The sequence below is a fragment of the Ambystoma mexicanum genome, chromosome 12 (assembly GCF_040938575.1).
Source record: "Ambystoma mexicanum isolate Mex_15411 chromosome 12, UKY_AmexF1_1, whole genome shotgun sequence".
NCBI lineage: Eukaryota > Metazoa > Chordata > Amphibia > Caudata > Ambystomatidae > Ambystoma > Ambystoma mexicanum.
Genome location: NC_090936.1, coordinates 404,124,752 through 404,147,464, shown reverse-complemented (window position 1 = coordinate 404,147,464; position 22,713 = coordinate 404,124,752). Strand labels below are relative to the sequence as shown.

General features: G+C 49.7%; 1 protein-coding gene across 2 annotated transcripts in view; it reads left to right on the top strand.

Moving 5' to 3' along the window:
* The window catches only part of IPO8 (importin 8), a 2,228,954-nt gene that overhangs the window by 2,078,863 nt on the left and 127,378 nt on the right, over positions 1 to 22,713 (top strand). For both annotated transcript variants that reach the window (XM_069628533.1, XM_069628532.1), the window contains one exon: positions 9,652 to 9,858. In XM_069628533.1, the coding sequence (XP_069484634.1) occupies positions 9,652 to 9,858 (207 nt within the window). The remainder of the gene's footprint in view (positions 1 to 9,651; positions 9,859 to 22,713) is intronic.

Sequence of the window (22,713 nt, the reverse complement as noted above, 5' to 3'; positions counted from 1 at the left end):
CCTCCAGTTTCAGCCATCTAGCTCGGTTGGTGGTTGCTTTCCAGGCAAAGGCGTGGGCGAGCTGGGCTGCGAGGGAGTATCTGACCACGTCTGGGACCCCCAGGCCTCCAAGGGCAGGGCCGCGGAGCATGAAGTGTTTTGGTATTCGTGGCTTTTTGCCCTCCCATACATACTTCAGAATGGCTCTTTGCAGTTTTTGCAGGGCTTTCGTGTGGATGGTTGTGGGGAGTGCCGTGCAGGCATAGAGCAGTCTCGGGAGCAGGTTCATATATAGCGCAGAGATACGACCAAACCAGGAGATTACCTGCTTGCGCCAGCGGCCCAGGTCGGCCTTGAGCTCTTTGAATAGTTGTGGGAAATTGGCTTTATATAATTTCCCCGGGTCAGATGGAATCTGGACCCCCAGGTAGGTGATCTCCGCTTTGGCCCACTGGATCGGGTAGGAGGTCTGTAGTTTCTCCCTAATGTTGCCCGGCATGTTGACTCCCATTGCTACCGATTTGGCAATATTGTTCGTGAACCCCGAGGCTTCTTTGAATCCCTCCAGCTCCTCCCAAAGAGCCTGCATGGACCCCTGTGATCGGGTGAGGGGGAGCAGAATATCCGCGTAGAGTGCTGTTTTGTAGGATTCTCCCTTGAGCTCCAAGCCCTGGATTTGCGGGTTGTTCCGGATCCTGCTGGCCAGTGGCTCCATGTAGAGGGCAAAGATGAGTGGGGAGAAGGGGCATCCCTGCCTGGTCCCCCTTGTGATGTTGATTTTTCTGGAGCAAGCTCCGTTCAGTCTCAGGTGGATGGACGGATGCTGATAATTGGCGAGGGTCCATTTCCTAAAGTTCAGGCCTAACCCATAGTGGCGAAGGGTTGCCTCTATGTAGCCCCAGTCAAGCATATCAAATGCTTTGTGCGCGTCCAGAGAGAGCACCAACAAGGGGGAACCCATTCTGTGCGCTGACTCTATAATATTGATTGTTCTTCAGATGTTGTCCTGCGTGTTGCGACCTGGAATAAACCCTGTTTGATCCGGATGAATGATGTCTGGGAGGATGGAAGCTAAAATTTTGGGGAACAGTTTGGCGTCATTATTCAGAAGCGAGATAGGTCTGTATGACGCGCAAAGTGTGCAGTCTTTACCTGGCTTCAGGATGAGGAATGTGGAGGACTCTTCCATAGATGGTGTGGTGGCCCCCCACGTTAGGAAAGAGTTGAACAGGGCAGCCAGCTGCGGAGCCAGGATGTGGGCGAACTTCTTATAGAATGTTGCTGTAATCCCGTCTGGCCCAGGGGAAGTGTTCTTCAGAGTGCAAATCGTGTCGGACACTTCCTCTGAAGAAATTGGGTGCTCCAGGGCTTCTAGTGCCGGGTGTCTAGGGAGCTTCTGGCTGGCCGCCAGGAACTTAGCCCGGGCCGGGGTGGATGTGGGGGGTCCCGCCATAATGCCTTTGTGATGTTGCGACATGAGGTTGAGCTTCTCGGCCTTTAGGTAGCATAGGGTGCCGGAGTGGGCCGACAGGCACTGGATGAAGTTCATTGTTTGAGTTTTCTTTAGTTTGTGCGCTAGGAGGCGGTTCGCTTTATTGCCATTGAGTAATAGAATTGCTTGGTGTATTGTAGGGCCCTAGCCGCCCGGTCTGCCTGGTGCATTTCTAGTTCTGCTTCAGCCCTTTTGAGGTCGCGGCCGGTGGCTTTGGTCGGGTGCTTTTTAAAGCTGGTTTCCAGTTCTATTACTTTCCTCTCCAGGTTGGTTTGGCGCAGTTGGTTCAGACGGCGGAACCTTGCAGTGGCATCCATGGCTACCCCCCGGATCACTGGTTTCATTGCGTCCCAGGTGGTTGCCCGGGAGACATCCGGGGTGGCGTTCTCCTTGAAGTAGTTCACCAGGTTTTCCGCTAATTCAGCTTTAATGACTATGTCCGAGAGGATGTGGTCATCGAATTTCCAGGGCCTGTGGGGGGGCTTCGGAAGCCCCTGGGCGCGAAGGCTCAGAGTCACTGGCGCATGGTCCGAGATGGTGATGTGCCCTATGTCAATGTCCTCCACGCAGGGGGCCAGAGGACTCGAGGCCAGTATCAGGTCGATCCTCGAGTATCCCTTGTGCACATGCGACAGGTGTGTGTAGTCTCTTGCTCCTTGGTTGAGGAATCTCCAGATGTCCAGGGTTTCTGTTTCCCTTAGGAATTCAGCCAAGGCTAGGGCGTTAACGAAGTCCTCTCTCGAAGGTGGGAGGGTTTTGTCCAGGTTGGGGTCTGGCGGCAGGTTAAAGTCCCCCTGATGAGTAATTGGCATCTGGCGAAGGCGGCTATCTTCGGAAGGAGCTTGCGGAGGAACGGGCCCTGATCCTTGTTGGGGCTATACAGAGCGACTAGGGTGATCGGGAGCTCGACCCATAGACCTTTGAGTAGCAGGAACCTGCCCTCCGGATCCTTTTTGGTGGTGACCTGGGTGAGGGGTAGGCTGCCACTGACGAGAATTGCGACCCCTCTTTTTTTTTGCGTTGCCGAGGCGAAGAAGCGCCTAGGATAGGTTCTAAAGTTGAGGCGTTTCTCGTCGGGCTCCAAGAGATGCGTTTCCTGGAGGAAGACTGTCTGAACCCCGGCGAGCCAACTTTTGCTCCACTAGTTTCCGTTTCCTGGGAGCGTTGAGACCCCAAACGTTCCAGGTCGTCACCTTAATGATCTGTTCCGGGGTCCCCATCCAAAGCTTCTGTGGGAAAAAGTTCCATCGCCCTCCACTGCATCAAGACCCCCCCCGACCCCCAACGCTTTGTCCTTCTTCTGTTGCACTCCCCCCCTCCCCCCAAGAAACAGCATCTGGGACAGTCTTTAGCCAATGGGGGGGCAGGCGACCGGTCCAGCGCGCCAAGATAACTGAAGGCAACGGTGCCTCTTGTTTAAATGGTGAAGCTGGTGGAGGGCTCCAGATGGGAGGCTCTGGGGAATACCCCCTCCGCTGGGCCAACAGGCCTCGATAGAGGGCTTAGGGGCCAACCTGGCCCAAGAACTTTGGGGAGTTGAGTGATCCCTGTTAGGCCGGTCTCCTAGGGGAGACAGGCTGTCCGGGTCCCGGGCCCGTAAGTTCCTGTGCGTGATCTCCATCTGATGCAGGGGCTCGGGTTATGGGGAGCCGCAGGCCATCGGGCTGCTCAAGAGGCCGGACGAGTCTTTAGCCATTGTCATTCTTCCTGCTTTTGGTAGGGGGGCCGTGAGGTCTGCGCCGCCTCTCGACTCGGGTCCAGGACCTCAGGGGCTCCCGCCGCCCCTCCCCCGGGGCTCGGGCGGGCTCGACCGATGGATCCGGCATCTCCTCTGGGTTCATGAAGCCTGCCGCTTCTCGGGGGTGTGGGGGGGGAAGGATGTTGCAGGACTTGTCCTCCCAGGTGAAGGACAGAGAGGTAGGGAAACCCCAGCGGTATACAATCTTCCTCTCCCAGAGCCAATCAGCCAGTGGTTTTAAGGCTTTTCTCTTTGCCTGGGTGACCGCTGCTAAATCCTGGTATAGGGAGATAACTGCATCCCGAAAGAGTACCCGGGGGGAGCTTCTGGCCTCGCTCATAATTTCTTCTTTGACCTTAAAGAAGTGCACCCTCACCAATACATCTGGCGAGGAAGTGGCACTCTGCCTGGGCCTAGTTCTGTGCACTCTATCGAGCTCTAAGGGGGCCCCGTCCGGGAGGGTCAGGATAAAGAACAGGAGGTCGTTGACGTAGGGCCCCAGCTCTGCGTCGGGATTGTGGGGGGGATTCCCTGCAGGCGGATGTTGTTGCGCCTGGATCTATTCTCGGCATCCTCCTGTTTCTACTCCAGGGCCTGGCACCTAGCTTCTAGCGCCGCAATTCGGTCCGCACCTTCACCAATTTCAAAGTTCTGCCCGAACAGAGTGGTTTCTATTTCTTCCGTCCGAGACTCGACTTAGGCCACCCTTTTGTCCAGGGCGGAGATATTGCCTTTCAGTTCCTCTGTGCCTTTTTGGTATTCTTTGGTGATCGCCGCAAGGAGGTCCTGGAGGTCCCCTTTTGTTACCCCTTGAGTTGATTGGTCAGGCCTTGCGTCCATCTGGGCGTCCAAGCCGGGGCCCTCGGAACGCTCCCCCCGCCTGGGCTTCTCCACTGTAGACACCATGAATAGGGCAGAGATGTCGGTTTTCTTCGAGGGCTTGGTATTCCTGGACATTCTGGGCTATGGGTCACTGGGCCCTTGGGTGTGGCCCCCCGGGTCGGCTGTCCGCTGCTGTCCTGGTCTCTGCCTGCGTTGATTGAGGCAGTGCCCGGCTCCTGAGAGCCCGATGCGCTGCGGAGGGGCTTCTGACTCAGCGTCGGGGGTCCGCGGCAGAGGGGGGACGGGCACCCCGCTGGGCCAGGAGGAGCCTGGCCCGATGTATTGAAGGACACAACACCGGCAACTCAGGGATTCTGTCCAGGCACCTGGCGAGCAGCTAGAGTCGAGCCAGGCAGAGGCGGGCAGCGGCGCAGCAACCTATGTAGGCCCCTGTAGGTCTTCTCGGCCCTGCCACCGCCCGGGTTGACGGAGGGGACAGGAGCAGAGTGTTTGGCTCCCCCGCAGCTGCTCGGGGTCCACGGCTCCTCCAACACGCCAAGTGGGTTTAGGGGTTTGGCGACCGGGGGGGGGGGGAAGGGTACCCAGACAGTCCCCAGACTCGAGGCTCTTCACAGTTCAGGCCCCCTCCCCCTGGCGTCTGGGTGCAGAGGCAGGGCACTATTCTTCTGGATGCGGCCCCGCGTGTGCACCCGTCCAGGAGCGGGGCTGCTATCCCCCAGCAGTTCATTCTCAGCCAGAACACTTGGGCCACCCTGCCAGCTGATGCCTGCCTCAGGCGAGAGCATCGCTGCTGCGGGTGACGGTGGCGATGCTCGCAGAGGCTCACCTTCTCAGCTGAATGCCCGCCTTGGGCAAGAGGGGCCGAGGGCACCCCTGCGGTCCAGGACGTCGACGCTGCAGGCGACAGCGGCGCTGGTCCAGCCGCTCTCTCCCTCCTCGTCCCCTCCACCGCCTTCCCCCAGCCACTCACGGGGGTCTGCTCTCGCTCAGCCGGGACGCGACATGCCCCCGGCAGGTCGCTGACTGGTGCGGGCCGCCGGCGAGATCGCTTCAGGGAGGAGGCACCACTTCCACGCCTCCCACTCCCTCGACCAGCGGCCAACCCCCGCGCCGTCCACCGGACCCGGGGCACAAGCGGGGCAGACAGTCCCCGGGGGTCCGCCGCGGGGAATCCGGCGCTGGATGGTGGAAGGGGGCCCCGGAGCGCAGGTGCAGCGCGGGGCCCGGGGGGATCCCCAGGATAGCCTCCGCTTGTCGGGGTGCCTCGGAGGAGTTGACCAGAGCAGCCGCAGTCAGCAGCTCATGCGGCGGGTGGCGGCTCAGAGTGCAAGGCGGGGCCCGCCATTTTTGAAGGGAGGTGCTGGGGCCGCGCCAGAGTCTCCTCAGGATTCCACGGGATCCCGCCAGCACAGCCAGCTGCAACTCCGTCTGCAAGTGCCGGGACCCCTCCGGAGCCGTGGACACTGGTAGGCGAGGGTAGACAGCCAGTTTCACTGGGTTCTTTTCATGCTGCCGCGTGGACGCGGACAGGAGCACTTAGAGAGTTTGACCACCCATCTTGGCGCCAAGCCACACTCCCCTAAAATAAACCTTTTAAAGCAAAATGTATTAATTGAAGTACAGCATCCCATCTTGCTGTGGCGTAGATGTGTGGTTGACCAGGGCTTGCAGCTATTCTCATTGACTATCACCTCTGGGGGCTGGCAGCAAGGGCTGAATAAGAAAGAACGGGCTCAGAGATCCTTACTGCTCATGCCTGGGATGGATGTACGCTTATAATCTCTGCTATAGTGGCTAATGCCTCCTGCTGGTGTTGTGATCTGTTGCTAGATTATCCAGCCTGCCAAGACCATTCTAGAGCTCTGCTGTTTCAAGTGATGAGGATGCCGGTGCATCTCATATGGAGGCATGTAATTAGACTCTAGGAGCTCCATCATGGTTAAGTAGCGTGATGCAAATAAGATAAACCTCACTCCCCATAACACAAGACTATTGTAGATAGTGATTCAATTAACATTCATTGTCGAGGGCAGAGGATAAGAGAATCTGTCATTACCTTTTGTGATTTATACTGAAGGGGCAGAACGCAATACTAACTTAAATGTGCTGTGGCAAGCTTCTTCAGGAATCGCACTACATCAATGTTCCATGTGACCACCTGTTGCATAGGGATACGGTTAGTTGTTTGGTGCAACAATGGCTTAGTATTGAGAAAGAGTGGATATGATAAACTATAAAAGAAATCAATTTTAGACCATGTACTCTTGTTCTTCCTTAATTAACTATGTTAATATAACCATGAATGCTCTGGTGCTTCATGATTTGTGACAGGTAACTTAACACATTGCATTTCAATCGTTTTTCATTCAGGGGTGTATATAGTGTGACGATTCACAAGATCTCTGCACTTCTCCCCAGATAGGAACCCTTCCTTGTGAGGCTATGGAGGCAAACCCGCTACGGAATATTCCCCATAGGGGTGGTGTTTATCTGGACTTCACGGGGAGGGACTCCCCTCTTGGGTATAGGGACTCCCGTTCCATATATCCTCTATACTATGAGGCCTTCAGGTCATCAGTACCTCAACCTGAGCAGACCACTTTTTGCTATTGTAGCACCTCTTCCCTTACTCATTTAATTTTTTATTATGAAATATTTTTATTGGAATTTTGAAAATAACATTACATCGGTATAACACCCGCCCTCCTCCCTTCTGATCTTCAACGCCATTCTTACAATTTCGGTGCATGCTTAACTAGTTTAAGAAAAAGTGAAAAGAGAAACAAAAAAAAGGGGGGAAAACAACAAATAACAAACGTTAACTGTCTTCATGCTTTAAACAATTGTAGTTCCTTCATTGCCTAGGGTTGGATTGGTGTCTTGTCTATATCCTTCAGTTGCGAGGGCGGTAAGGTTTGACGCTCCGTTCCTCTTGTGCTGCATGTCCCTTTCTAATTTTTTTTTAAACTCCTATAGGCCTCTTCACGGGGGCATGTCGTCGGACGGTAGGAACATGTCTCTCACCACAGCTTTCCATGCCTCGAATTTAGCATTAGAGTTCCCATCACCTCTGACTATCCCGTTGCCCCAGGCTTCAGTTTCTGCAGCTGCCCATCGCTCCATTGCCCTTTTCCAGCCTGTATATTGTGTGCCTATTTTTGACTTCCATGACATTGCTATCTCCCTTTTTGCCAACACGCATGCCATGTCCATCACCTTCACTATGTGTTTTATTTTGCTCAGCCTGGGGTACGTACCTAGCAAACATTCTTTCGGTGTCCAGTCGTATCTTTTTACACCGCCCTTTTCACATGCTTGTTTGATGCTTGCCCAGAGGATTCTCACTTTCGCACACCCCCAGAACATGTGAATTAAGTCTGCATCGCTGCAGGTGCACCACGGGCATTGTGCCTCTGCCTGACTTTTGAAGCTTGCTACCTTTTTTGGGGTCATGTACGTCCTATATAGGACATTTATTTGTATCAGCCTGAACCTGGCGTTTCTGGCCACTGCCTTTGGATGTTTCAGTGCTCTCTCCGATTCATTGTCCGTGATCTCTTCGCCAGTGTCCGTTTCCCATTTGGTGTTTAATGTGGCGCTGCAGGGGTTAGGTCTTTCATTTAATTGTGCATTGATTCTCGACACTGGCCTCCACCCGTCACTCAAATTGTACATTTCTGTCACTAGGGGAGTCGTCCGTTGGTTCCTCTGGCCAGTCGCTCCATCGCACCTTAGCCTCATGTTTAAGTTTCTGGTACCATGAGAATTGTCCCATGGGTAGGCCCTCTTTCTCGTGCAGTGATTTCAGTTCCCTGAATTCACCTTCCTCGTACACGTCCCCCCAGGTGTATATCGCCAGTCCTTCCCATTGCCGAACTGTGTTGAGATCGGCTGGCATCATTCTCATCTCTGCCGCAATTGGTATTTCCTGGGAATAGGGGTTTTCTAAATGCATAATGGTTTTAACTCTTCCCCATATTTGTCTGCCCAGTTCAGCCAGTTTAGGTGCGCTGCTGGCACGATCCGGAGGTGCCCATATAATTTCTTTGAGGTGTATTGGTTTGATCAGTTCACTCAGCAGGCCGGTTTCATTGGTGACTTCATCCGACAACCATTTGGTGACATGACTAAGTTGGGCTGCCAAATAATACCTTTCAAAGTCTGGGAGCTGTATGCCCCCTGCGTCATGAGGTAGAGTTAGAATATTCAATGCTAGTCTGTGGTGTGCCCTTCCCCACATTAAGTCTCTAATCTGGGCATCTAACTTTCGGAAAAAGGTTGGTCTGATGTAGTGACAGATGGTCTGGAAGAAGTAGAGGAATTGTGGTAATATAATCATTTTTACTATCGATGCCCTCCCCATCATTGATAGCGGTAGTTTGGACCAGAAATTCATTGAGTTGTGGAGCCCCTGTGTTACCGCCATTTTTCACTGGTAGTGGTACATAGCATTCTCAACGCGTTTCGGGAAAATTCCCTTCATCAGGAGTAGATATTAGAGTTTCTCAAAGTCTATTCATCTCCATAGACCTTCATTTTCTAAACTTCAATGTTGAGTTTTCAGGATATCTATAAGAGAGATCATAATTCTCAGAATCTGACTTGCTCACATTTCACTGCTGTTTCTTTATGATTGGGTGTACCATACATTATGCAGTTTCCTACCACTACCTGTGAAAAATAACAGACTGCTACATATTTGCACAATTTTGCATTATATACAATTTATTTGTTCATAAAATTTGATGTATGTGAATACGTGAAACTCTACAATTACCAACAGAATAATATTTGTGAATAAACAAATATTTGTTATCTTGAAGTTACTGTGAAGACTATCTGTTATAAACATTACTAAACAGTAACTGGTTGTAGAAATATCACCTTTAAATCTTTCTTGTAGATATACCTAATATACATTGTATCAGTAAAATAATTACTCTTAGAATTATCCGTTAAAAACTCTTCCTTAAACATGTTGACTTATAATGTTATACAGAGCCATCCCTAGATAACCATACCTGTTGACTATCTAGTGACAGTACCTTGAGTGTGCAGGGGACGTGAGGGGTCCACAACCTGTGGATACCCTTCCTTCTTTTGTTTTCTTAAACTCAGCACTTGCCACTTGCTGGCTGCACTACCACTTCTGTTGCTTTTTATTATTTATTTTGTTTATTTATTATTAATTATTCTGTTCTCCTTTTGCTCTGCACTTTCCACCTCTCCTCCTCCTTGCACTTCCTCCTCCCCCATGCACTTGCGCATTCTCAATGTCACTGGGCCTAGTAAGATCGTTGTTTTTTTTCTCCCCTGTTCCCCTCCCTTGCCTTGTCGCACTTTGAAACACTTGTGTGTAAGCGCAATAGAAATAAAATATCAATATCCTATTACTTTAGTTGACACACATTCCACAGTTCATTGTAAAAGCAATGCGTGGACATTGGCTGATTTTTAATGCTATTCGTATATAAGGCTGACAATTACATAGGTTGGTATTGTGTATAAATGTTGAAAAGTGTCAGCACTCTGTTAAAACAGCCTAAATTAACGGTCAGCATTTGAGATGTCTGACTTTCATTGCTCATGTTATTTGTAGAAGAGATTCCAAGTGATGAAGAAGAGACCAACCCGGTGCCCCAGGCGATGCAGGAGAATCAAAGCGGTGATGGAGAAGATGACGATGAAGATGACGATGATTGGGATGATGAGGCCTTGGAGGAAACTGCTTTAGAAGGATTTAGCACGCCACTTGATTGTGACAACAGTGTGGATGAATACCAGTTCTTTACTCAAGCCTTACTTGGTAAGAGACTCATCATAACCAGTTTTGTGTTGTAAATGTATCTTCTAATTAATTACTTCCCCCCAAAAATTTCTCCTCTTTGATATCCTATCTCCAGCACAGCTGCTCTTGAGAAATGTTTCCTCAACCCAGAGGCACAGCGCGACACTGGGTCGGTTCCGCTTGACACCGATAGCTGTACTCACCATATAGGACGTCACTGCCAGCACGTATGGAGTCTCTGCGCCCATGACCTAACTTCCTTTTTTCTGTGCAATGCTGAATCCTGTGAAGACCTCATGATTCAAACCCTACACGTACTGTATACATCGGATGCTTGTCTGTGACCCCTGCCCCCCGACCCCCAAATTATATTTCGAAGGGATTGTGTCCTCCGACGTATTCCTTATCTATGATATTTGTATCTCCAGCTTGCTGGCCTCAGAATTTTTTTTTTCTCCAGTAGAGGGCGCTGTGCGTTGACATCCGTCGAGTAGGTGTTCCTCGACAGCCACCGTATCGACGCAGACATCATCATGCCTATAAATGGCCACGCGCAGCGTCCGTTGCTCAGTTCTGTTTTTCCGTGCTTCGTGTGCCTCGGAATACCGTTGCTCAGTTCGTCAGTCGAAATGTATTCATATTTCCTCGAGAAAACCGACTCGTACCCGATGGCTTCCTCCTCCGACCCGACGACTCCTCGGTCCGGTTTCAAAAAATGCAGAGACTGTGGGAAGAAAATGTTGTTGACGGATCCTCCCAGGATCTGTTTGTGGTGTCTGGGAATCGAACACCAGTGTTCGGAGTGTGAGGAATGCCTATCCATGACGGCGAAAGCCTTGAAGGAGCGTAAGGGGAAGCTCGAGAGAGGTAAGTCAGTTTTAACTTCCTCGAAAGTTTCCGCGGAAGAGTGGAGACATTTGTCTCCTCACCGTCCAAAGCATTCTCGGTCTAGGTCTCGAAGTGGCTCCCACCACTCGTCGAGGTCTAGACACTCGAAAAAGAGACGTAGAAGATCTCCTTCGTCGTCGTCTTCTAGTTCCCCTGAAAGAGTACATTGCCTCACAAAACACAGCTCTGAGGCTGAGTGGGAGGAATTCAGAAAAAAGATGCTAAGCGTCTTCGAGAAAGCGGCCTCAACCCCCTCGAAGTCAGCTGTGGGTGATACCCCGGGTGAAAAGCCCAAAAAATCTAAACGGCGCGAGTCGAAGCACCCGGCGAAAGAGTCGACCCGAAAGCGCCATGAGCCATCGGGAAGTAAAGCATCTTCAACGCCATCGTCGAAAGCCCCTTCGAAGCATAGATCGGCGCCATCGACGCCGTTATCGAAGGGTTCTTCGACGCATCCGTCGATTGAGTCGACGCCGATAAAAGAAAAAACCACGGCTACTCCACAGCCAACAGTTAGGCCAAGAGCCTCCGACACGACGCCGAGAGCGTCGTCGACATCCTCGAGCAGGGTTTCAATCCTTTCGAGTTCTACGGGGACTCTTCCAGTTTTCTCGACGCCTTTGACGGCGCCTTCGAGGATTTTTACATCGGTGTCGATGACATCGACCTTTTCAAGCCCAGTGATGATGGCTACTTCTGCTTTAGAAATGAGTTTTGTCCCTTTTCACTCAGAACACCCCCCTTTAACTTCAATTTATGAGGAAAGGGAAGACTCGGATCAAGAAAGGCCTTTTGACCTGCAGAGGACCACATCACCTGAACCAGAGACTTTTGACCCTGAGGAAAGAAGGTTGAAAGACCTTCAGGATGTATTAAAGGATGCAAGTGGTTTAGACACTTCCCCTGAAGTGGAATTTGTCGGATTAGACCCAGGGGAACATGCTGAAACCCCTTAAAGAACCCTAATGTCAAGAATCATAGAATTCATGGGTTGGTCTACACCTTCACCTGTTTTTCAGCAGGATGACCTCACTGACATTTTGGATAAAGGTCCACAGGAGGATCCTGTGGTTCCATTTCACTCTGCCTTACAGAGAAAGATTTTAACTAACTGGGAAACTCCTGAAGTTATCCCTGCGGTTAACAAGAAGTTGTCAGCGAAATATAGGGTATCTGCTTCTGACCCTGAACACCTATCTAAACACCCTACTCCAGAGAGTCTGGTGGTCCAGGCTGCAACTTCATCAGGCAGTACATCTGCATACCCCACTGCTCCACATGATAGGGATGATAAAAAATATGCTGCCATGGCTAAGAAAGTCTTCTCGGCCTGTAGCATGGCTTTAAAATATATTAATGCGACTTGTACGCTCGCTAGGTTCAGCCACACTCTTTGGGAGTGTGCTTCATCAGCGGCTGACTGCCTCCAGGAAGGAGAAGAAAGGGACGCATGTTTAAATATCATCAGAGATGGTAAAGATGCAATGTGTGAGTCCCTTCAAACTGGCATTGATTCTGCTAACAGTATCAGCAGTCCGGCTTTGCTTCTGACGTACAGGCCAGACTTTTAAATATGCCCTTTGACGGCTCTTCCCTGTTTGGTAAAAAGGCAGATGACAGTTTGGAAAAACTGCAAACATCTAAAGCAGCAGCCAGGTCACTAGGAGCTGCAATCCGCCAAACTAATTTTCGTCCCTCAGGATCCTCTTGAAGAGGAAGGTCCTTTCGCTGTTATTCCTCATATGGAAGAGGCAGAGGACGGCCGGCTCAAAGAGGCCGAGGAAAATTTAACCGTGGTGGACGGGGTAGAAGAAAGAAAGCCGCATCAGCAGGAGCCGCTTTACCTTCGGCAACTGCATCAGCCACTCCCAAACCACTCTGAGGTCTCCCATCACAAGACACCTGTAGGGGGCATGTTAACTCACCATCTGACGGAATGGCAGGCTATTACGTCAGATGCTTGGGCATTGGAGACAGTTGCCCAAGGTTACTGCCTGCCTTTTCTACGCATCCCTCAGAGCTATCCACCTGGGAACAGCTCTCTGAAAGTGCCGGATCCGCTCCTCTTGCAGGAAATTGTAGACCTGCTAGAGAAAGGTGCCATAGAACCGGTACCTGTAGCGGACAGGAACAAGGGGTGGTACTCCCCCTACTTTCTCATACCAAAGAAAGACGGAGGACTGAGACCCATCCTGGACTTAGGAGAATTGAACAAGTTCCTCAGGAAAGACAAGTTCAAGATGGTAACTCTCTCTCAGATCCTTCAGGCCCTCCAGCTTCAGGACTGGTTGGTATCTCTGGACCTTCAGGATGCTTATTTCCATGTGCCAATCCATCCCAAGCACAGGAAGTACCTGAGGTTCGCAATTGGCAACTCTCATTATCAATTTATAGTTCTGCCATTTGGGCTGACCTCCGCCCCGAGGGTCTTCACCAAGCTAATGTCGGTTGTGGCTGCAAGTCTAAGGAGGGAAGGGATTCACGTCTACCCCTACCTGGACGATTGGTTGATCAGAGCAGTTTCTTCGGAACAAGCTCGGATCCAACTAGATCATGTCTGCCACTTCCTTCACAAGCTGGGCTTCTCCCTCAATTTAAAGAAGTCACAGATGATACCATCACAGAGACTCCAGTTCATTGGAGCAGTCCTGGACACGTCCCTGGGAAAAGCCTCGCCACCAGAGGTGAGGGCTCAAGATATTCTGCAGATGGTCACCAGGTTTCAAAATGCCCAAAGTCTCCCAGCCTACGACTTTTTGAGGTTGCTAGGCCTCATGGCATCCTGCATATCCCTTGTGCCAGAGGCTCGTCTGAGAATGAGATCCCTTCAGTGGGCACTGAGGACTCAGTGGTCACAATTCTCAGGGAGGATGACAGATCTCCTCCGGATTCCGGACAAGGAGAACTGTTTTGGCAACCATGGCCGGAGATAACAGTAGTCACAGACGCCTCACTCACGGGGTGGGGAGCCCATGCCAACGACTTGACCATCAGCGGTCGTTGGTCTCCATCGGAGTCCATACTACACATCAACCTGTTGGATCTGAGAGCCATCAGACTGGCACTGAAGGCTTTTCTGCCGTCTGTACGGGGGAGAAACGTCCTGATAATGACGGACAATACAGTGGCCATGCACTACCTCAACAAAAGAGGAGGCGTAGGGTCACTGCCACTGTGCAGAGAGGCGATGCAGCTCTGGTTTTGGGCAATTCAGGAAGGAATCTCTCTATCGGCAATTCACCTAGCCGGAGAGAAGAAATTGACAGCGGCCGCTCTGCGCAGGCAGAACACAGTCTCCCACGAGTGGGAGATAGCTCAGGAAGTCCTTCAAGAGATCTTCGCCCTTTGGGGAACCCCTCAAGTGGATCTGTTCGCCACCAGTATCAACAGCAAGTGCGACAGCTTTTGCTCAAGGGAATTTCCCCCGAGAGGAGCTCTAGGAGACTCGTTCGTAGTGGACTGGGAGTTCCCACTTCTGTACGCGTTTCCTCCGGTCCCTGTCATTCCTCAAATGATCAGGAGGTTGAGAAGGTTTTGGAAGACTATGATCCTACTTGCCCCGGATTGGGCCAGGAGAACGTGGTACCCGGACCTTCTGGACATGTCCATCCACCCTCCAATTTGTCTACCGTACAGAGAGGATCTTCTCTCGCAGAAGGGAGGTCAGGTTCTCCATCCAGCCATCAAGACCCCCAACCTTCACGCTTGGTATCTGAAAGGTTGAGGTTCAAGGATTGGGACCTTCCAGATGACGTCATGGAGGTGTTGCTTTCGGCCAGAAGGCCAGCAACTAAAACTCTATACCGCTGCCGTTGGAATACATTTTGCAGCTGATGCAGAGAAAAGAATATCGAACCCTTTTCATGCGGTGTTATCCTTCTTACTTTATTTGGCAAATTCAGGCCTTCAAGTTGGCACTATTAAGGGCTATCTCGCAGCGCTATCGATCTTTAAGCGCACTGCAGAGGAGCCTTCATATTTCAAAATTCCATTGGTTATACAATACCTGAAAGGTCTAACTAATGTTTACCCTCCAAGACCATTCCAAGTTACCTTATGGGACTTAAATCTAGTTTTAAACTTCTAAAGGGTGCTCCATTTGAACCACTCCACTCTTGTTCATTGACGTTTCTCACCCTCAAAACTGTTTTATTGGTAGCATTAACATCTGCTAGAAGGGTTAGCAGAGACCCTGAGATTGTCATCCCCGTTCAGACCAAAGGTTCAATTCTTTGCGTAACACCTCAAGTGGATGTCTTCGCTTCGAATGTGAACAGGAAGTGTGAGTTGTTCTGCCCCATGGAATTTCCTAGAGGGGGAGCTCTGGGGTACGGACTGATGGACAAGTGGACTTTCAGCATCCTCTATGCATTCCTGCTGATCCCTGTCATTCTGCTAGTTCTCAGGAGGCTCTCCCAATCGGAGGGACAGCTGCTCCACCTGAACCACAGCACCCTGAACATTCACGTTTGGCTGTTGAGAGGTTCAGATGCGCAGAGTGGGATGTGTCGTATGCCATTCTGGAAGTGCACCTCAAAGCTAAAAGACATGCCATAGTCTATTTATGCATGCAGGTGGCAGAAAACATGTTCTTGGGGCCAGGAGAGAGATCTGGGTCCTTTTATTTCTTCCACTTGTCTCTGCTAAATGTTCTGCTTTACTTAGCCCGTTCGGGCCTGCAAATTGGCTTTGTGAAGGGATATCAGCCCGCTATCTCAGATTTCAAAAGGACCCCTGCGCAAATTCCATTAGCCACAGTTAGGTGGTTTTGGCAGATATTGTGCAATAAGTTTCCTCTGCAACAGTTTGTTGAAGTGTGGGATTTCAATTTAGTGTTCACCTTCCTTCTGGGTCCTTGCCTTCATGTTCTTTAAATTTGCTCACCCTTCCTGGTAGCCATCACTTTTGCGAGTCATGTGAGTGAACTCCATTTGTTATCTGTTAAAAATCCTTATTTGGTTTTCTCCAAAGAAAAGGTGACTTTGAGGGTGATGCCGTCCGTCCTTTCAAACTAAAGCCTCAAATTCCTATCTCATTTGAAATATCCATCTTCCTGTGTTCTTTCTTCTACCTCCTCTTTCTAAGCGAAAGGCGCAATTTCCATGTGCCGGACCGGGTGTAGGATTTAAACTACTATGTCTCTCGGATGAGGAACGTTGGGAAAGATGAACAGATTTTGTGAGCTATGTTGGTGCCCCTGCTGCCAGGACTGTGACTAAAGAGATCCTGTCACGATGGATCCTTCTCTTCATCTAGGAATGCTACAATCTTGCTGGTCAGACTTCAGCCTTAGGGGGATATATATGAGGCTTGTGAATCACTTTAGACTTGCATGCATTGCACAGGCCACCAACAAGTTGTTGATGTGAAGTATTACACGTATTTCTAATGGATTCCTTCCTCCCACTGTTTCCTCATTTATGATACCCCTATCCCAACGCAGCTGTTCTCGTGAAGCTTTTCCACTGCCAGGGGGCGCAGCACGGCTCTGTGTCTGCTCAGCCTGACTCCTCTATGCGCCCTGCACCGTATATGACATCAGGGCCAGCATATACATCGACGCTGTGCCCTTTTTATCCATGCACTCTGTTCGCTAATCGGGAACATGCTTGTGGAGCCCTTCTTTTTCTGTATTTCATGCCTACTCGAAGGCCTCAGGCTTCAAGCTGTGTGTGGACTGCAGGCGGCAGATGTCTGTCTCGGATGTCGGTCTCGGATCCACACAGGATTTGTCGATATTGCTTGGGTGCGGACTACGACACCCTGGATTGCGGATCATCCATCCAAGGCCCTCAGGAAAGCGCAGTGAAACTCTTCATGTTTGTCCACAAGGCGAAAGGTGAGGCTATGCGGTCTCGTTCGATGTTGCACGAAACGGCACTTCGAAGAAAGGGCGGCACTGTGCTAGGAAATGGATAAGAAGCATCAAAGAGGTCCCACTCCCCGAATGAGTCCTCGCACCGACATTCCTCTTTAAAGAAGAGCCGCCGCTCCAGGGATTCTCCACAACAGCTGACGCAGGTATCTCTTCCCACCCAATCCTCCACGTTGTTGGAATAGGAGGACTTCCGCCTGAAAATGTTGGACATTTTCGCCAAGGCACCCCGGGTCTGTATGGGGAAACCGATCAGTTCTTTAGACTATCAGTACTGGGAAACTATGGTTCCGTTTTGTCTTTTTACTATGTTGTTAACTACAGTGCACACAGCATATTACAATGCAGTGGTTATACTTTGTATCACCCTGGTCTTTCACACTTGGGAATTTTGGTTACTTTTGTATGTGCCTTAAAGATAAGCTGGTGGCAGAAAACATATTTGTACCATTTTGCCATTATTACTAGTGTGCATATTCGCGTTGACCTCCTATGGCTACTGAACGTGGCTAGTGCCGTAAAATAGCCACGCCATGAGATTTTCGCTGGTTCTTTGGCCATATTATTGTTTGGCCTTCTTCCTGCCTTGCCAGGTCAGGAAATCCCATATAAGGTCATGGACTTGCCTGGGCAAGCCCCAGCTTTTGTGGGCTAGTGATACTTTTGTGTGCCTGTGTGGCCCAGGGAGGGGGTGGGACTGTCTGGTCCTGTTCCACATTCCTGGAGCCAGGAAGTCTAGGTGTGTGGCATGAGTGTAACCCACAGTGGTCCCTGATTGGACCACTGCTGCCTGTTTGAATGGTGCACAGCCTTACCATTGGTGGGCTTGAACTTGCCTCCAGGCAGAGTCTTGGATAAGAAGAGGACTCCTTCAGTCATTTCTTCAGATCAGCGTTGGAGCCAAGTGTCCTGTTTAGAATAGCAGCCGACTAAAGATATGTGGAAGACTCACAAAGAGACCCACCATCCCATCCTGCATTTGGCCTGGCGAAGCCCTGCTGGACTATCTGATCTGCGAAAGGCCCTGAGCGGTGCTTCAACCCTTGGACTGGGTGACCAACCAGTCTCAACACGTTCTCAAGGATTCAGCCGTCCTGAGCCTTCGGAACTGTCCCTGGACCACCAGGCGGACTGACTAGCTCTCTAGTGGGCTACCTGGCTAGAACTGTCGCTGGTCCACATTCGTTGCTTGCTTGTGGTGTAAGTCGCCTTCCTGCCGAATGTCAGCCTCCCAGCCTCAAGGGATCCTACTCTGTTCCCTCCCTGTTCTCCTTACAATAAACCTTAGAATAAACTGGTTATTCCATTGCATCACTTTTTGATCATTGCATCAAAAACCAGCTTTACCTGTAAGATAGAAACATAATTCTACCTACCAGTAACTTGTTGCTCATCTTCTGTGGAACATTGTTAGGGGAGTTTTCCTAAAGCCCTACTGGCAGTAAGACTTTAGTAAGCTATCCCAGTGGTTTGTAGATCCCACTTAGTATCAGTCTGTACTAGCTCAGGACCTTGGTAGTGTGGCAGAGCAGTCAGGCTTATTTTAAGAGGATGATGTGAGCTGTAGTTAAGTACACTGAGTCTTAGCTAGACAGGCACAACAAAGAAGCACTTAAACATATATTTATATAAAAGATATATATTTATCATATTTACAACAGAATCACTTTAAATACTTCAGACGTTTACGGTAGAACACTTAGGAATACTAGATAATAAACTTTCACTTTAGTGTTTGTTCACGGTTACATTTGTAGCAACGTTAGAAACGGAAAGGACAAGGGTATTGTATTATCGGTAATTGCGTACTCATTCGGTTTTCAACAGTTCATATGGTAATGCATTTACTATGTAAACACATATAGAAAAGTTGCTTACAGGGAGGAAAATAAGTGGTTAGTGCAACATCAGCTTAGTTCAAGGTTCTCGAGACGGTTTCTTCGCCCGGCAAGTCTTTTAGGTCCAAAAATGCAACCCTAGCTAGAAGCAGTTCAGAGAGGGCTTGAAGTCTTGACAAACAGTGATTAATGAAGAGTTCCTGCGGTTTTCTTCCAGTGTGTAAAGTTATTGAAGCAGCAAGTTAGCAACTAACAAAGGAGATCTAAAAACGGACTTGAGAAGGGGACACAAGCAACGGCTTGTGTCGGAGGTAAGAGGGCGTTGCCCTGGACACCTCTACGCGTACTCCAATGCTCTGGAGCAACTTCTTGAATCAGGTAAGCAATACCTTTGTCCACAAAGTACCTTTGGTTTGAAGAAAGTGTTGGTGTTGGCTTCTCTACGATGTGGCAGCTCTGGACCCGATCTCCGGATTCCTTGGTCTGATGACGAAAGGGAGGGCAATGGACTGTGTCTTCCTGCAGCAGTCTCGGGAGGACCTGTGGCACTACTTTCGGCATCTTCTTGGTTTACTCTACTGTTTTGGCGCCTTTTTAGCTGCACCAACAAAGGACACAGATCACCCAGTCAATCTTCTTCGCTTCCTGCAGTCCCACACTCTGGTGAGGGGGTTCGGGCGAGTTGGATCGGATCTCTGGAGTGTCCTAAAGGGTTCAGCAAATATTTGGACTGATTCAGCCTTTCCACGACGATGCTCTCAAAATGGGCAGCAGGTCTCCTGGTATTGGGGTTCCACAGCTCTGGAAGCTCCTAGGACCTCAGGAGATGGCTGTTTCAAAGTTCATCTTGGGACTGATTATTTCCTGCAGCCAAAGGGAAGGAGTCCTCTTCGCAGCTCCTCTGCCGCTTAGAAAATGGGGTCAGAACAGCAGTGGTCACTTCACGGTCTTGCAAAGGGTCTGCAGGCATCTCTGGTCGTCTTCTTCTTCAGTTACTTCTGTTTCCTGTTGTCAACTTGCTTTACACTCCATAAGTCTCACCTTTTATGCAGTTCCAGAACACGCTCCTCTGCAATCTCTCTCAGCATTTTACAGAAACGGGCATTTGATTGTATAATCAGGACAGCCAGACCCCCTCTGGGAGCTGGACCCATTAGGGCACTCTGGCAGACAAATGACAGGGGGGTGGATAACTCCTCCTCTATTTCCTGCCTGCCCGGCCACTCTGGAGCCCAGCTGGGGATACCTACTGGTTTCCCGCCAAAGGCAAAACACACACACAGACCTCCCCCTCCCAGAATGGTAGAAGACAAGCTAACCAAGAACAACCACGCTATTAATGGCGAAAAAAGATGGAGGCCCTAAGTTGGTACTTGGGTGCCCCTATTGTGCACTACTAAGGCTATGGGCATAGCCTGCGATATAAAAAATGCACAATAGTTGGTAGAACACGTCCACTGCCACCAGCCATAACTAGGTGATTGTGTATGTGACTAAAAAGTCACAGGAGCAGAGAGAGAATGGGGATACTAGGTATCTCTTTGAAACTCCACTGAAGGTGGTATGTGCCAATCTCTCAGGGTTTTGAGAACAACTGTAGTTACTTAGGGATATAGAAAAATAATCTTAAAGAGGACCCTAAGGGTCCCCATCAACACTGCCCATAGGGAGCTGTGTGCTGCAGTAGAAAAACACAGATACCTTTAAGAACTGTGGAGCAGACAGACTTTATAGTACAGGTGAATACAAAGAATATAGTTCCAAAAGACAGAGCCCACACAAATGAATGAGTGGAAAAGGCTACACTCATTCAGGATTAAAAGAAAAAGGTCCAGAAGCCCAACAAAAAGTGCTGTGTGTCTCACTGGGAGAGGGGATGACGCACCAAAATAATAAATCTCCCGAACATTCACCAACACAAAATCCTTTCCTACTTAAGACCCTTTCTGGGAAGAAGCTTTGTGACATTTGGGCAACAGGCCCCACTGTTAATAGGGATTGGACTTCTGAAGTTAGGGCACATTTCCTGTGGCTTGGTTCCATCCTACTGTATCACTTACCAACCTTCTTTTATTAAATAGGTTATTGAATGCATTCACAAGAACCTAAGGTGACTATACATGGTCATAATTAAGTGTTTCATTTGTGTGTGTGTGTTTTGGGCGAAGAATAAATATAGCATGTTTGCACTTGCAGGTCTAAATTGAATTATTGTCTGCTTCACTGTGTGGACTCTTTGTGGACCCCTGACCCCACTCGCACTCTCCTGAGAATAGCCTTGACTGTTCTCCTCTGCTACCTTGACACCTCTGAGTTACCCTGTTCACTATAACTAGGGTGGCTGCCTAAAATGTTTCAACCAGGCCAGATTCTAGAAATCCATCTTAATATCCATCCGTGCCGACAAGTCCTGCCCTCGGGTGCCGAGACCTTGGTGGCGGGTCCGACTTTGTCGTCAGCACTGACAGGTGTAGTTGACATTGCTGCTCCGCAGGAATATGCCTCACTCCCTATGGGCGCCTTTATGTTAAAGATGTGCAACATCGATGACAGGAGGGTGACCAGGCTCCATTTGAACTAGAGCCTCTGGGTTCTAGGGAGGAAAGCGATTTCCCAAAGGAGTTCTACGGAGAAGGTGAGGACGTGCTGGGACAGGCAGAGGGCCTGCAGGTCGCCAGTGGCTTCGACATCTCCCCGGAGATGGACATTTTGCCAACTACCACCCCAGGAAAGCCTCGATCCAATTTACAGCACTTTATGGCTAAGGTGGCCAGCACTCTGGGGTCGTCAGCCCCATCCACATCAAAGGTTTAGTACGAACTAGGTGACATATTGGACACTGCTCCCAAGAAGATGCTTCTGCCTTGAGTGTGGCAGTGGAGGGCCCACATACTGGATATGTGGGAGAAATCTACCTCTGTTTCGACAGTGGACAGGGAACTGGTGAAAAACCACTGTTCCGCTCTGTTGGACGCTAAGTTTCTCTCCTTCAATGCTTCACTGGATATTTTGGCCGTTCAGACCACAACGGCTAGCCTGAAGACGTCTACCTTCCTATGCCTTCCACCGGCCAATCTAATTAAGAGCTTTGACACATGGGGTAAAAAAAAAATCTTCTGGCAGTCTTGCACTGCATGTTGTGAATGCCTCATGCGCCATGGCAAAATTCTCCTTTGGGCGGCTGTAGCCAGTGCGGCTGAATATGTCCCAGAAGGAACAATGAGGGATTGTTTTGTTATCACCATAAGCATGACTTGCACATTGGGTGAATATATTTATCATTACTTTATTCTTCTTGTTAGAAGTTTAGGGTTCACAAGCGACCTCCCTCTTGGCAAACTCTTTCAGCCTAGAATCTCCATCACTACCACATTCCACCCCCAAGATTCCATGCCCCACTCAGCTGTGATGTCACTCAGCTGACCCAGAACATGCTGACTGTAATACTATGCTCTCCTAACACCTCCCTTCCTTCCATTGAACATTTCCAACACATCCCTACTTCATCACAGCCACCCTTTATTTACTCTATATGCTTTCACCTTTTACCAAGACAGAAGCGCCCAGATCCTTCACCACCTCCATTCTTTCTGAGCATCTCAACGCACCCTTCTTCACTTTGCCTGGCAATTTGACTTTGATTAAATCACCTGGTTTCACCTGTTCCTCTCTCGACGACTTCTTAAAATCAAATCTTACTTTGCTTTTCATTTCACTCTACAAAATTCTATCCCACACTTTGTTCCTATCAACACCTCCACATCTCGACCTTCCCATTCAACCAGGACTCAAATGAGAATTGAGCTTCCTGACCCTTAACAATTGAAACGTAAATACCCCTATCACTGAATGAGGTGCTGTTAGGGAGAATTCTCTGTTTAGGCTGAATTTCCTAACCTAGTGAGTCCCCCAGCAGCTTTGCTGGATTTTTGGGGTTTCTTCTCCTGCCAAGAGTGAGACTCTTTTACCCTCACTCTTGGACATGATTTGAGTGTGTTTCTTTGAATCTAGATGTGTTTAATGGGCTATGGGGTCTTTTACCCCATAGGGCTTCATGTGTTTTTGTGATGTGTGTTACACAGCACCCTCAGTGCAGTAACACAGGGGTGTCATAGTGACCCCCCAGTATAGACTCCATACCCTTGGACTGACTGTCTCCCAGGGCATGTAAAGTCACCATTGACTTTACTAGTCTTAAATTCTGAACAGAACCAGTACAAACCATCATATTGTGGACGTACTGGGTGGAGCAATTCAATTGCCCCAGGGTCT